Source organism: Pteropus alecto, unplaced genomic scaffold (genome assembly GCF_000325575.1).
Source record: "Pteropus alecto unplaced genomic scaffold, ASM32557v1 scaffold21, whole genome shotgun sequence".
Classification (NCBI taxonomy): domain Eukaryota; kingdom Metazoa; phylum Chordata; class Mammalia; order Chiroptera; family Pteropodidae; genus Pteropus; species Pteropus alecto.
The window spans coordinates 24,882,468-24,896,437 of NW_006436282.1; the positions used below are offsets into that span (position 1 = coordinate 24,882,468).

The window sequence follows — 13,970 nt, forward strand, 5'->3', positions numbered from 1 at the left end:
AAATTCGTAGGCAACATGGGATGAGGATACTTTATAAGAATACTTATTTGGGGGGCTTTTAGAGGGTTTCCTTTTTCTTTTTTGTGGGGGGATGGATGTCATGGCTGGAGAATTGCAATGATAGAGATGCGGTTAACGGTGGGGGAGGGGAGAACGTGGAATACCCCTGAAATCAGTATGACTCCTACATCATAGCCCTTACACAGGGGTTTTGCTAGATGATGATGAATCATCAGGGAGCTTCTTAATTCCTCCTTTGTCCACCTACTGGGAAGGTGGTAGACCTTCCAGACAACATACCACTGTTATAAACTCAAAGGACCAGCAATGAAAGCTGGATGTGTTTATCTTTATATTGCTAAGGGGCAGGCGGAGAAGGATGGAGGAGTTACTAAGTGAAAGAAATAATTGAACTGACTCAGAATTATCAATAAACATTTTAAAAACAAATCATATATTAATTATGTGATTAATATTAGTTAATTGTGTGAGTTAATTTCTTTGGGTTAGATAAAGAGCTGCTGACAGGGCCTCTTTTTAGCAGCCGTGCTTTTTGATAGTGTCATATACCTGGAGGAGAAACCCCGAATTTATTCTAAATGTACTATACCTCATGCTCTTTATTATTCAGTTGGATTTCCCGCTAATTATCTAGTTCTTGCGATTCCTTTTGGCAAAATAGACTTTAGAGTTTTAAATCTTACATGCCCGAGGGGTGAAGCAAGAATCAACAATCAGAATAGCTCGTAAAGACCCCGGTGGAGCAAATTTCTACCCCTGGCTCTCACGGCTAGACTGACTCGCATCAGGCTGAGCTCCATGTCACTTGTGCTTTTTATTTCTGGTTCAAATAAGACCAAATACTTACACACTATATCCAGTTTAGAATTCCAGGTGTGGCTTTTCAATAGCATGCTTTGCGATATTAGTCTGTTCTCTAAGCACTCTTATCTTAGTCTTATATTGCTTAATCACAAAGTTATGAAGTCAGGAAATACTGGTGTAAAACCATATTTAACAAAAACATACAACTGTCCTTTGAGACACACCAGTTGGGAAAAATATCGAAATAGTATTAAAATCATTCTTTCATTCTCATTGAAAAGAAGATTCAGATGTGATTTACTTTAGCAGACCAGTAATTTACCAGAATATTGACTAGCATCATGGAAAATAGCATCTACCTTTGCTGTTCCTGCTTTAAGCAGCAGTACTCTATATTAAAAGGAGCACTGGTGAGAGGCCCAGTATTAAATATTAAACCCCTACCCTAATCTCTATGGATATTTAAACATTGCTCATAACTGTATTTTTAAGGAAATGCACATCTGTGCTGTGTTTGAAAACAAACTACCTGTGTATACCATAGCATAACATGCCAGAAGCTATAAATTAGCCAACAGTGCCTTCCACGGGACTCTGAGATGCTTGGTTAACACAGTCCACGCTTCTCCATACAGAAACTTAGGGATACAGTGGAGAAGGACAATTGCAAAGTCCAGCAATGGCCTCACATGGACAGGCTATGCCATTTTGCCATGTTTCATGAGCTGGAAATGCCCCAGAAAGGCATTTGATGTGGAAAAGCCTAACACTAAAATGACCAAATAAAATCCCAATGGAGTCTGATGTGATAAGTATATTGCATTTACTCCCAAATACACCTCTGCTCACAGCAGCAATATTTCCCATCTCTTTTCCCATCAACCATGTAGTAAACAGATTTAATACTTTTGTAGTCAGACAGAGTAAAAGGAATATTGCATACAAAATTATTAAGTTAAAATCGAGTTTCGGGGAGCTTTGTGAAGAAGACAGATTACATCCTGTAGCTAGAATGCATTATACCTAAAGTTGAAGGAGTATAAACTTCATTAAATTTTTGTTATAAGTAAACGAACTGTTGCAAAATACCAAATATACTACCCAAATATACTACCCTGACCATAATTGTTTAGTTATATGTTGCCCAAAATAATATAGAGATTATATATAACTAAAATATAATTAATTACTGTACAACACTTAAAGAAGGCTTCAAAACACAGCAAGAGCTGAAAATGAAGTGGATAAATGTTTTAGATTTACTCGTAAGCACTGTCAATGTTTCAATCAGGGAGTCCTCGAGTTAACATGTAATTTCACATAATAGGCTAGAAAAATGGTAAAGGAGTCACTGAATGTAACAGTAAGAGAAAAGGACAAATCAGACACATGGGCACATAGCCCCTCGTGAGCACAGGTTAGATGGTGGCTGGCGACACAGGCACTTAGAATGGCCACCCACAAATCCTTGTCAGTTAGCAGTAGCGGCTAATCTATCATCGAAGCAGATTTACCAAAAATGAGGATTTGGCCTGGTGCATTTTAACATCCATAAGGTCTCCCAAAGCTGAAGAAAACTGAAGGGGCCATCGGCACCCGTGGCGGAGAAGCTTCTTTCAGAATAGGAAAATCAGCTTTTTATTGCAGCTTAAGTGAAAGAAAGCTTCGCACGTCATCATGTAGAGGCTTTAGTGTTCCTCGGTGAATAGATCAGTAGTGTACTTAGAACGCAGCCCAGAAAATTCAAACCTCAGCTTTACAATGTAACACAAAGAGCCTCTTGCTTCAAAATTGTATATAGAAGCTTTTCCCTACTTAGATATGGCAAGTGTGCAAGAAAGAGAATTAGGAAGAAAGAAGCCAAGACTGAAAAAGAGCTCGTTGGGTACTGGTCCTCCAGTATTACAAAAAGAACTTTGTAAAGTCATTACCAAGTAAGTATTCATCCACAAAATAGGATGCATCGGCATTCTCAGCTCCTCGCCCAGCAAACTAACGAAGGAAAACTAATCATGCTTAAGCTACAGCACTACGAATCTCTCTCTAAGGGCTCTCATTTTCTACAGGGGGAAATGGACTTAAGTTAGTCATTACACATTATGGTCGGTATGTAATACAGTATTGCCTCTTTGAAGATTCTTTTAACCTGTGGAAAGCAGAAAGAAAACCTATACACGTTGATTCTATACATTACTGCATCGACACAGCATTTTCAACCACTAGGATGAATGCACTTTAGGATTCATCTGCCTTGTAGTATTAAACTTCCTGGGTCAATCGATGTCCTGTTAGCTGCAGGACTTAGGCTGGCTGAGAACTTGACACTGATTCTTTCTCAAACCCAAGAGCTACCCGACAACTACAGATGAATCCTGGCCCGCGATGCATTCCCGTGGCAGTACGTGTTGTGGTGTCCAGCTCTCCTCTCAGTAGGTCCCATGTCTCCTGGAGAGCCCCGGGTCCAGCACCCCACATCCCGCCCACCCAGCCTGCCCTGTATCTCCATACCCATTTGCACGCTGCGGATCTGGATTCTCCCGCTCTCAGAGGAGTCATACGAACGGCGTCATGACCGCGGAGGAATGGCGCAGTCCCTGGAGGGCAGCGTAGGGCCCCTGCTGGAAGTAGTGGTGGTAGCGCGGCATGTGGAAGGACGGGAAGGCGGGGCCGCTGCTCTGCATGGAGCCGGCGATGGCCGAAGGGGCCAGGGGCACCCCGAGCCGGCCGTACGGCGGCAGAGAGCCCTGGATGGCGTGCGGAATGGGGGTCGCTATGGATGCTGTGCTGGTGCCCAGGGCAGTCAGGGGCTGTGGGTGCTGAAATCCAGGAAAGCTGGGGGAAGACGAGACCCAGGAGCTGAGAGACAGGTTATCCGACGTTGTGAAGGCGGACCCTGGAAGGCGAAAGGACTCGTTAGACTGGGAACTCTATTCCGACGTGCGAGTCGAGAATTGTATGATCTGTAAGGATCGATTTAAGAAATTTGTTAGTAGATCTGCAGTCCAAAAAGACAGACATGTCAACCAGGAGGCAGCTCGACCTTTCCAGATAAGGAGATATCATTTACACCACGTATGGAAGAGAGGATTTACTAAATAGGAAAAGACTTAACCCATTAGATGGCCTACAGACTCCCGGGGAGTAGCCAAAATACGGGTTCACTACCTGAAGGTCTTACCTGATTCCTGATTCCCCTTAAAGGAGCTCCAGGGAGCTGATACTGTCTTAACCTCTGCAGATCCCCAAAGGAGGGCTGGACATACGAGCCCCAAAAGCCACCGTGAGAACACACAAGTGTGTTCCTTTTCTTTTTTTTTTAGCTTCCATAACTCCTTATGAAATATTTGACAAGTTACGAAGTTACTTTTTCTTACATCATAGCATCCAGATGTTTAAACAAGAGTTGACATTGATTTTTCCGATTGTATAATTACCAGGAGCTCACTTGGATTTAGCTATAAGAGATGACCTCCGTTTTGACCGATTATGCTGTTCCATGTTACGGACGTAGCAATATGACAGGGGCTTGCTCCCCATATGAACATCCCTGTGCCTGGTCACCCTCTGGTCGTTCTTCTCTGGACTCCAGGTGCAGAGGGCTCCTCCTCCAGCTTTTCTGACAGAGGGACTTCCAGCGCCCCCTCTCACCACTGGGGCTGCCGCCTCTGAGTAGTGCCCTTCACTAGGAGAATCTCCTTTTTAAAAGTGTTTTCAGTTTTAGCCATTATCCTATAAGATATTCCTGACCTAGGTGGAACAGATATAGTCCTTGATTTTTCCAATTATAAACTTGAGGTTCAGAAAGACTGAGGGACCACCCCCGACATCCTACAGCTCCTTGGTAAGTAACTCCTTAGCCCTGAATCAGGGGGCTCATGTCCTTTTACCAGAAAAGGAAACCACAGGAAACCTTCAGGCATCATAAATCACTTACGACTCAGAGGCAGAATTATGAACTATGTGAAAATCGGCCTCAGGGGCTATTACTTCTTGAAGAAGCTCTTGAAATATTTGGGGACAGCGTGTGCCCTGAGGACAAGAAGCCTCATGCGCTACCTGCCTTAATTCTCCTTTGTGTGCTGGTGCTCCCGGCAGCTGCAGAGCTGGGGAAGCTGTCTTACCTCGGCCCTGTGTCGTCTGAACCTCATCTCCCAGGACATCCTCTTCTCCATAGGTACGGATGGGTGAGCGGGCATAGGAATGCTTTTGAATCAGGCTCTCCACACTTTCCCTAGGTTAGAAAGCGATATATCCTGAGTAAGCTAAAGAGGACTCCAAGGTGGAGAGGGGTCTTAAAGGTAATTTACGAGTCAGTGGAAACATTTTCTCAGCCAAAAGACCACCACTTCTGGGAAAGACCGCATTCAAAACATGTATATTTATTCCACTGTAGACTTCTCAGAAACATGACCTTAGGCATACAAATACAAGCAAGTATAACTGAATAGGGTAGAGACAATCCCCTGAAATCCTACAAAGTGAGGAACAAAGAGGTGAACAGGGAGCTCTGAAACCTGACCACAGGCATACGGAGTTTAATTATGTGAAAGGCGAGTGAGCAAATTTAGTGCAAGGAGCTGCAAAGAATCATCTCACCGACTTCATCAGCTAATGAATACAAAACAAATGCTCAGCTGGTATGAACTGCACTGATCCAACATGCAATGAACTGTTGGCAAAATGTTCAAACTATCATTAATCATAAAAAGACTTAGTGTTCAACTAACAAAACTAGTAAATCCATAGAGCATATGACAATATGGGTAGTTTTGAATAATGAATCCTGATTTTCTTTTGCTTTAAGATTGAAAATTACAGAGACACTGTGAGGGACACATACACAGCCATTAGTAAATTGAGGTCCCCAAATAAATTGGTCCATTGTCTTTAAAGATCGTCTTTCTCATGCAGCAGTCTATAAACTAGAGTACATTAACTTAAAAAAGAAAAAAAAAAGTATGAGGTTAGCCAAATAATTTTTTGCCAAAAGTGCAAGTTGGTAACACGTTAGCTTACACAGCATACGACTCTGGAATAGCTGTGGCCTCGAGACCAGCGCCAAAGGACAAAGAAAGGAGCAAAAGAAAGTTGTATTGAGAGAAAAAGGACAAACCAAACACCAGATTTCATATTGAAGGGACAAGGAAAGCAAATAAAATGTCATCATGACTTTTCAAAATGTAATGCTTGTCCATAATTCACATACATACATATATATATATATACACACACACACACAGACTTTATCTGTGAAAAATACTAATTCATAGTGAATATGATGTTCTAGAAAGCTTATATATTCAACATATATACAAAAGCACTTTGTCATAATAGTGTACAAAAGAAGACTTAAGGGTATGCCTAAAAGAAAAATTAATTCTAGCAACTATTTGAGTTACATCTCTGTTCCCAAAAGGTTTTTAAAATAAGCATACAGTACAACTTCCTATAGTCTAAATGACTGAGATCAGGCAAAATCCAGACCTGATGGCTTAACACAGAGCTGTTTTTTAAAAACGAGGCCATTCCATGTTTATCGATATGAAATGATCTCCAAGATGGAGGAAGTGAAAAATGCAAAGAAGCATCTTTGTTCCTCTTACGGAATATGTCTTTAATTCCTTGGCTTCTTCCAATATTTTTCTTCATTACAGCTTTTGAGCAACTTGATTGTCATGTTATTTCTTCCTTCTTCTTGAATTTAGGGGTGTCGGGCCTCTAAGCATTATGTGTTTTTAGTTGACATTAAATTTGGCAAATTTCTGGACATTATTTCTTCAAATATAATTCTTCTCCTACACCTCCTCCACCTTTCAGGTGTTCCAATTACACATACACTAGACTGCTTAAAGTTTTCCCCAACACTATTCATTTAAAAAAAAAAATTTCTCCATGCTCTCTATATTTCACTTTGGATAGTTTCTATTGCTATATCTTCAAGTTTGCTAATCTTTTCACCTGAAATGTCTCATCTGCCATTAATCCTATCCAGTGTATCTTTCATTATACATAGCCAGTCCCTGATTTACAGTGGTTCAATTTAGGATTTTTTGACTTTACAATGGTATGACGGTGATATACATTCAATAGAAACTGTACTTCAAATTTTGAATTTTGATCTTTTCCCAGACTAGTGATAAGTGGTACAACACTCTTCTGTTGCTGGCAGTGAGCTACCCGTCCCTGTCAGGCACATGATCACAAGAGTAAAGAACTGAAACTCGACAGTACCCTGTGTAGCCAGCAGCTTCTGGTTATTGTGTTCTGAGCACGTTTCAGGTAGACTAGGCTAAGCTATAGTGTTTGGTAAGTTGGGTGTATTTGATGCATTTTCAACTTACAATAGGTTTATTGGGACATAACTCCATTGTAGGTTGAGGAGCATCTGTATATTGCAGTTTTCATATTTAGAATTTTGAATTGGATCTTTTGGACATCTTCCATATCTCTATTTAATTTTTTGAATATGTAGAATACAGTTATAATAACTGTTTTAATGTCCTTATCTGCTAATTATAATATTTACGTCAGTTAGGGGTTATTTTCAATTAACTTATTGCCTCATTATAGATCTTAGTTTTCTACTTCTTTGCATTTTTGATCATTTTTAATTGGATACCAGACATTGTGAATTTTACCTTGTTAGGTGCTATATATCTTTGTATTGCTAAACTTTATTCTAGGATATAGTTGTTACTTGGAAATAATTTGGCCTTTTTGGTCTTGCTTTCAAGATGTTAGATAGGACATACTACTGAAGCAAAACCCTTCTGAATATTCCATCAAATGCCCTGAAAGTCACAAAGTTTCCCGGTCCATCTTGCTGGAACAGGCACAATTCCCTTCCATGAATGAACACTAGGCACTGTTTCTTCTAATCCTTTCACGAGCTTTACCCCCAGCCTCTGGCAGTTTCCTGACATGCATGTGCTGATTGGGTCTCAGCTGAATACTCAGGCATCCCTGTAGACCTCCAGAGTCCTCCTCTGCTGTAGTCAGTCCTATGGATTCTCACTGATTTGGTCTCATCAAACCCTCAGCTCTGATAGCTCTACTCAGAGAGACCGCCAAGCTCTGCCTGAATTCTTTCTCTCTGTGGCATGGCCAGTATATGCTCTCAGACTATAAACTGGGGCCATCACAGGGCTCATGTCATTTGTTTTCCATCCCTTGGGGATTATTGTTTTTTATTACCTAGTATCCAGTGTCACGCAAAAAAAGAAAAAGAAAAGAAAAGAAAAAAAAACCACTGTTTCATATTTTTTCTGTGTGTCTTAGTTACTCATGGCAACAGGGTATACTTGATCCTTGTTGCTTTACCTTTACCTGAGGTAAAGTCTCTCCTGGGGATCTTTTAAAAATACCAAGACCCAGACCACATCCACAGACCCAGTAAAATTGTCATAACCTCTGGGGGTGAGACACGGGCTTCAGTAACTGCTAAAGCTCACCAGGTGCTTCCAGCAGGCATGCAAGTTAAGGAATGAATGGAGGAGAGGTGTGTGACAGGTACTTTTCACCATACATGCCTCTGTACCATTTGAACTTTGGACATAAGGATTGTTCATTCAAAATTAATTACAGATCGTTAAATATCATGAGAAATGACAACGTACCAATGAATAAAAAGAAAAGAACTTCTGGTCTAACTCTGATACTTGGGGAACTTATAACGAATCGATAAAAATAGTCATTATCGTGCCGATTTTTTACGTTAATGTAGTAAACATATTGGAGGCAGTCTGGTATAATGGAAATATCATCGGCTTTAAAGTCATTCATTGAATGGATGAATAGATAGAAGAGTAGGTGGACCACCTGGAGCCATTTTTACATTCTAATTTTGTTACTTCCTTAACCTCTCATCTGTAAATTGGAGAGCAAAATACCTGCCTGCCTCTCGGGGCCATTTATTCAAAAAAATATATGGATCGAGAACCTATTATGAACAAGGCACTATTCCAAGAATTGTCGAGATAGCAATCAAACATAATGATCCCTGCCTAATGAGGGGGAGGGGCCTACAGGCAAAAAAAGAGAGAGAAGACAATAGAATCATATGTAGTATATTAGATGACGACGATAATAGTGCTATGAGAAAATAAAGGTAAAGCAGAGAATAGTAATAAAACCCGTACTATGAGGATTAAGTGAGATAAGTCATTTGAATTGCCCCAAGTAGTGCCTGGAACATAGGAGATACTCAGTAAATATAATGCACTATAAACGTATATCTATAGCAAGTAAAAATATTATATCCTATTAGATTGTATTTTTCTACAATTTACTCTATCTGAATAATCCTAATTCAGAACAATGTGATCCAAACAGAGAATTTTTCTCAGTGATTGAATGGTAAACTCAACAGAGAATTTGACCATGTTATTGGCAGTCCTGATATAAAATTACATCTATCATAAAGACAAAATGTTAAGTGAGTCCATATCACTTGTTTAAAAGTGTAACCTATTTAAAAACAAATAAATTAAATAAATAAATAAATAAATAGATAGATAGATAGATAGATAGATAGATAAATAAATAAATAAAAGTGTAACATATTTTTAAAATTCCTTGAATGGATTTGTTGAATCCCTACAGTTAGACTTGTTGAAATGAAAATATTTTATCATTTACTAAGAGGCATCAGTAAATATAGTAAATGCAGAAGTTAATGAAAAGGATAATTTGGCATGACATGAATCTTAATTAATCAACTGGCCAACTGTCATATATTTTCATCTTTATGTGCCCACATTCTGATAATGTTGGACTCCCACAGCCTTAACAGCTTACTGTCAGTTACTCAAGGACGTAACTCACTGCAATATTAGAGAGTGACTATCTTTGTGGGTAATTAATCTGGGTCATGAAGAAAAAGTCAAGTGAGCTGTTTGTCATTAATACAATGACAAACCTTAATAATATGACATACATTCAAGCTGATGTCCTTTTAGTCTGAGTCACGTGTTGTACTGTTAATATTTAAGATTAACTTAGAAAAGAATTAGGTGGTTATTTTTACATGAGGAAGGAACTTGCCTCAACTACCCAATACCCTAGAAAATATTTTTTCTTTGTATAGTCATAAAGGAATGTCCATCAGTGGCCCAAATTCTGAATTGCCAAGTGTATTCCTCTTCCCATCTTAGGCACATAAACTGCTCAATCCAAGCATTTAAATTCAAAAGCAGAGTGTAGTATTCACCACAAAAGTGCCCTTACATGAAATCATTTAAACATCTTTCACAGACACACACAAGGAAAATCGTTTCCAAACAATACAGTGCATCACTGCTTTGTGAAATATTTTGTTGTTTTACAAAAAGTACGTTATACTCATTGTGTCCTTGGTAGATCACTGGTATCATTACTTATTCTCGTCTCTAGGAGGGAGAAGAAAAAGGGGATTCTGTTGAAGCGATTTCCTTGTCTCAGGTCTGGGAGTGAAATGAAGCAATGGCAGTTCTGATATAAAGGATAATTGAATTATTGCCTTTTAAGTGATTGAAAACAGTGGTGCATATCAGAGCCATCTCTTCAAAGATGTGACAGAGTAGAGAGCCCGTGCTGTTTACTTTATGTCTAATCCCTGTTTCCAGCAAAATGAAAAGTGCAAAGAATTTGTTTAGCCTGGAAGCCTGTTGGGAGGATTTATAAAATACCATACCCTGAAAAATAAGGGTTGAAACCCCTAATGAGTTAAGTGATTTACGTAATACAAGCTTTGGTAGGGCCTTGTAATGCTCAGTGCTGTTACCTCCCAGAGTTAGAGTCGGTAGTCTTAGTTGACTTACTCTGAATTTAATAGATAAATAAAATGGGTACCGTTATTGAAGGGCAGCCTTTCTAATATCTAAGGCTAAATTATTTTTCTAGGCAAGAGCACATCATTACCTTAGGTATCTTTAAAAGATTTCTTCTGACTACATCGATTCCAAGAATAACACATTACATGTGAGAGGCACAGTCACAGCCAGAAGGCGGGTAAGATAGAGGGTAGCTGCAGTACGTGGATCCTGCCAAAATGTTCAGAACCATTTGAAGTCGTTTGAACTATTTGTTCAAACTCTGGATAAGCAAAACCAACAGACTCTATCCGTTTTGGAGCTGATTGGCCTTGCTCTGTCTTTGAAACTAGAGGGCAAATTTCTCAATGTTCAGAAAGCAAAACCTTCCTTTTCTCTCCCGTTCTCCTCTACGGGACCACTGTACCTAACATGCTCCTCTCATTGCACTCACTAGGTTGATGGAAATAGTTTGCGTGATGGTCTGTACTACTACACTGCCGACCTCTGAACGACGGAGAGAACAACGCTTTATCTAGGCATCGATTCTCAAACTTTGTTGTGTGTTATGGATGGAATATTTGTGCCCCCCCCCAAATTTACATGTTGAAATATTAACCCCCAGTGTGATATTAGGAGGTGGGGCCTTTTGTAGACAATTAGGTCTTGAGGGTAAAACCCTCATAAATGAGATTTATGTCCTTATAAGGAGAGACAGGGGAGCTTGCTTTGGTGTTCTGCTTTTCAGCAAATTGAGGACACAGTGGAAAGATGGCAGGTGGCCGGTCCTCGACAAATACTGAATCTGCCAGCACTTTGATTTTGGACTTCCTGGATTCCAGAACTGTGAGAAATAAATGTCTGTTGTGTAAGCCACTCAGTCGATGGCATTTTTGTTATGGTGGTCCAAACGGACTAAGACAGTGTGCATCGGAATTACCAGGAGGGCTTGTCAAAACACAGATTGTCAGGCCCTAGAATTTCTGACTCCGTAGGTCTGAGGTGCAGCCTGAGAATGTGATTTCCAGTGTGTTCCGGGGGGTGCTGAAGCTGCTGACCTGGACGGCCATACTGGGAGAACCACTGGCTGAGCTCAGCAGTTAGGACAGTGTTTGCTGGAACCTGCTTAGCACAAACCCAACTCTGTCACTTGCCAGTTATGTGCTTGTGGGCAAATTACTTCACTTCTTCATGCCTCGGTATACACATCTGTAAAATGAGGATATTACTATGACCTAGCTCTTAGGGTTATTATTCAGATTTAACGAATCAGTATACAAAGTGCTTATATTGACACCTGGAAATAATAAGTGTTCAATAAATGTTAATAGGTAACAAAATTAAATTATTGTTATTATTCAGTATCAAGATCATGTGTTCCTAAAGCTGGTTACATAATCATAATCATTTTAGGTGAAATTGAGACTTCCAGTAGCTATGTATATGCTGTGCTTCATTCAAACCATCCTATAATATACATGTAAGAAAGGAAATTAAGTAAAAGTTAAATGTTATTTCAATTTACATTTTTAATTTTCTCTCCTAAATGTAGACCTGGAAAAAAAACTGTTCAGGGAGAAAAATGTCAAATCCATTAAAATCAAATCTAATTTATTAGAAGCAAAATATTTAAAGTTGTTCTTGCTCATCAATTTGCTCGTGTTTATATCATGTTTTACTGGGCCTTTGTAAATAACTCCTTGTCACAATATTTTTCCACAGATTGATGCAGAAAATGTTATAAATTACTGGAAGACAATATATCAATATTTGTAGCTTCCACAAAGTACTTAATAAATGAAAACTTTAGATAATATAATTTGAAATGTATTATAAATCATTAATTTTAATTTGAGAACTGAAATTTATTATGCAGTCCAATTTGGGAAAACAAAATAACTTTAATCTTTTAAAGAGCTTTTAGACTTTAGTTTACTGTCATTTATTTAACTTAGTCCTACTGATTTTTCTTTTTCATAGTAATGTCCATTAGGATTTTAGCAACTTAGATAAACAAAATAGCAACTGAATAAAACCAAAGCTAATAGTTTAATTTCCTAGGTTCTTAACGGCTATGACAACTAGGAGAAAGGTCTCAAAGTACAGATTACTCAGCCTCTAAGTAAACTTTGGTAAATCGTGAGGCAGAGAACAAATATCCTTTATACACAGAAAGACAAACACAAGCAAGAAAAAAAGGGAGGCAATTTACAACTTTAAGTTAAATGAAACTGCTACTCTGTCAGACTCACTGGTTTGTTCCACACTGTTTTGTAACGTAAGTGCTTCCTTTCGGAAGCTGCTGATAAATGACCGGCATTTGATTATTTTAATTTTTTATATTAATAGATTTTATTTTAAAGCAGACTTTAATCTGGTTACCAAACAAAGTTGCTTTTATTTTATGCATGTAGGCTCTTAGACTAAGTCTGTCTTCCTTGGAGATGATTTAAAAAAAAAAAACAACAAAATTCTTGTCTAAGAAGCTGTGTGATCAGATTCTTCATCTGTACCTGGGTTTTGATTTCTTCTAAGGAATGAGGCTGTGGTGGAGAACTGGTGGGCTGGATTAGATGACCTCCAAGATTCATTAGAGCTCTAATAATTAATGAAGCTACAAGCATATAAAAATTAAAAATAGCTATTTTGGAAAAGGCCAGTACTAGTTGCAAAGAATCTTGGATGGTAATTCCAAACCATCTATTAAACTAGTTGTGTAACTTGGGTAAATCACTTCCATTCTCTGGGCCCTAGTTGCCTCATTGGTATAACGACAGAAGTAAACTGGATGGCCCCCCAGATCATTTCCGCCTCAAAATAAATACTTCCTAGAAAGCTAAGTTTAAATTTCTTTTGAAAGTTTGAACATAAAATATCAGGGAGCACTTTAGTATGCATAATACAATTTAAAATACTCTTCTTATGTGTTAATCTATATTTAAGATAGAATAAACTATATATCAATAATTTAAAATAAAGTTAATTTATTTATACAAGGTTGGGATATTATATGTTGCTCAATAATCCCAGAAACAAAATTCGGTTTTAAACTCCTTGATTTCTGTCTCTTTTTCCGAGTAAAGGGGAATTTCTGAGGCTTGTCCCCCCAGGCAGAGGTAATGCAGATATCCTCTGCCTGTGCCTGTCTCAGAAGCTGTGGCCTGCTCTGTGGCTCCTGTTACAGCATGTGAGTCCCAGGGGAACGCTGTGGGTCACTGGGAGCAGGGGCCCATCCAAAGGGCAGAGACTATTGTTATTAGTTGTTGTTATTTGTTATCTTTAGTACTTTTACTTTTGAGGAGTTTGCCTCTCCTATAGTAATTGCCCTTAACATCCAGGGTTTTTTGTTTTTTATAT

The 13,970-nt window shown here is 38.9% G+C and overlaps 1 protein-coding gene across 1 annotated transcript in view; it reads right to left on the reverse strand.

Moving 5' to 3' along the window:
* Positions 1-3,377: 3,377 nt before the first annotated feature.
* TBX20 (T-box 20) overlaps positions 3,378-13,970 on the reverse strand; it is a 43,387-nt gene continuing 32,794 nt past the window's right edge. The window contains exons 7-8 of the mRNA XM_006912058.1: positions 4,947-5,056; positions 3,378-3,718 (exon numbers count right to left, since the gene is read on the reverse strand). Of these exons, the coding sequence (XP_006912120.1) occupies positions 3,378-3,718; positions 4,947-5,056 (451 nt within the window). The remainder of the gene's footprint in view (positions 3,719-4,946; positions 5,057-13,970) is intronic.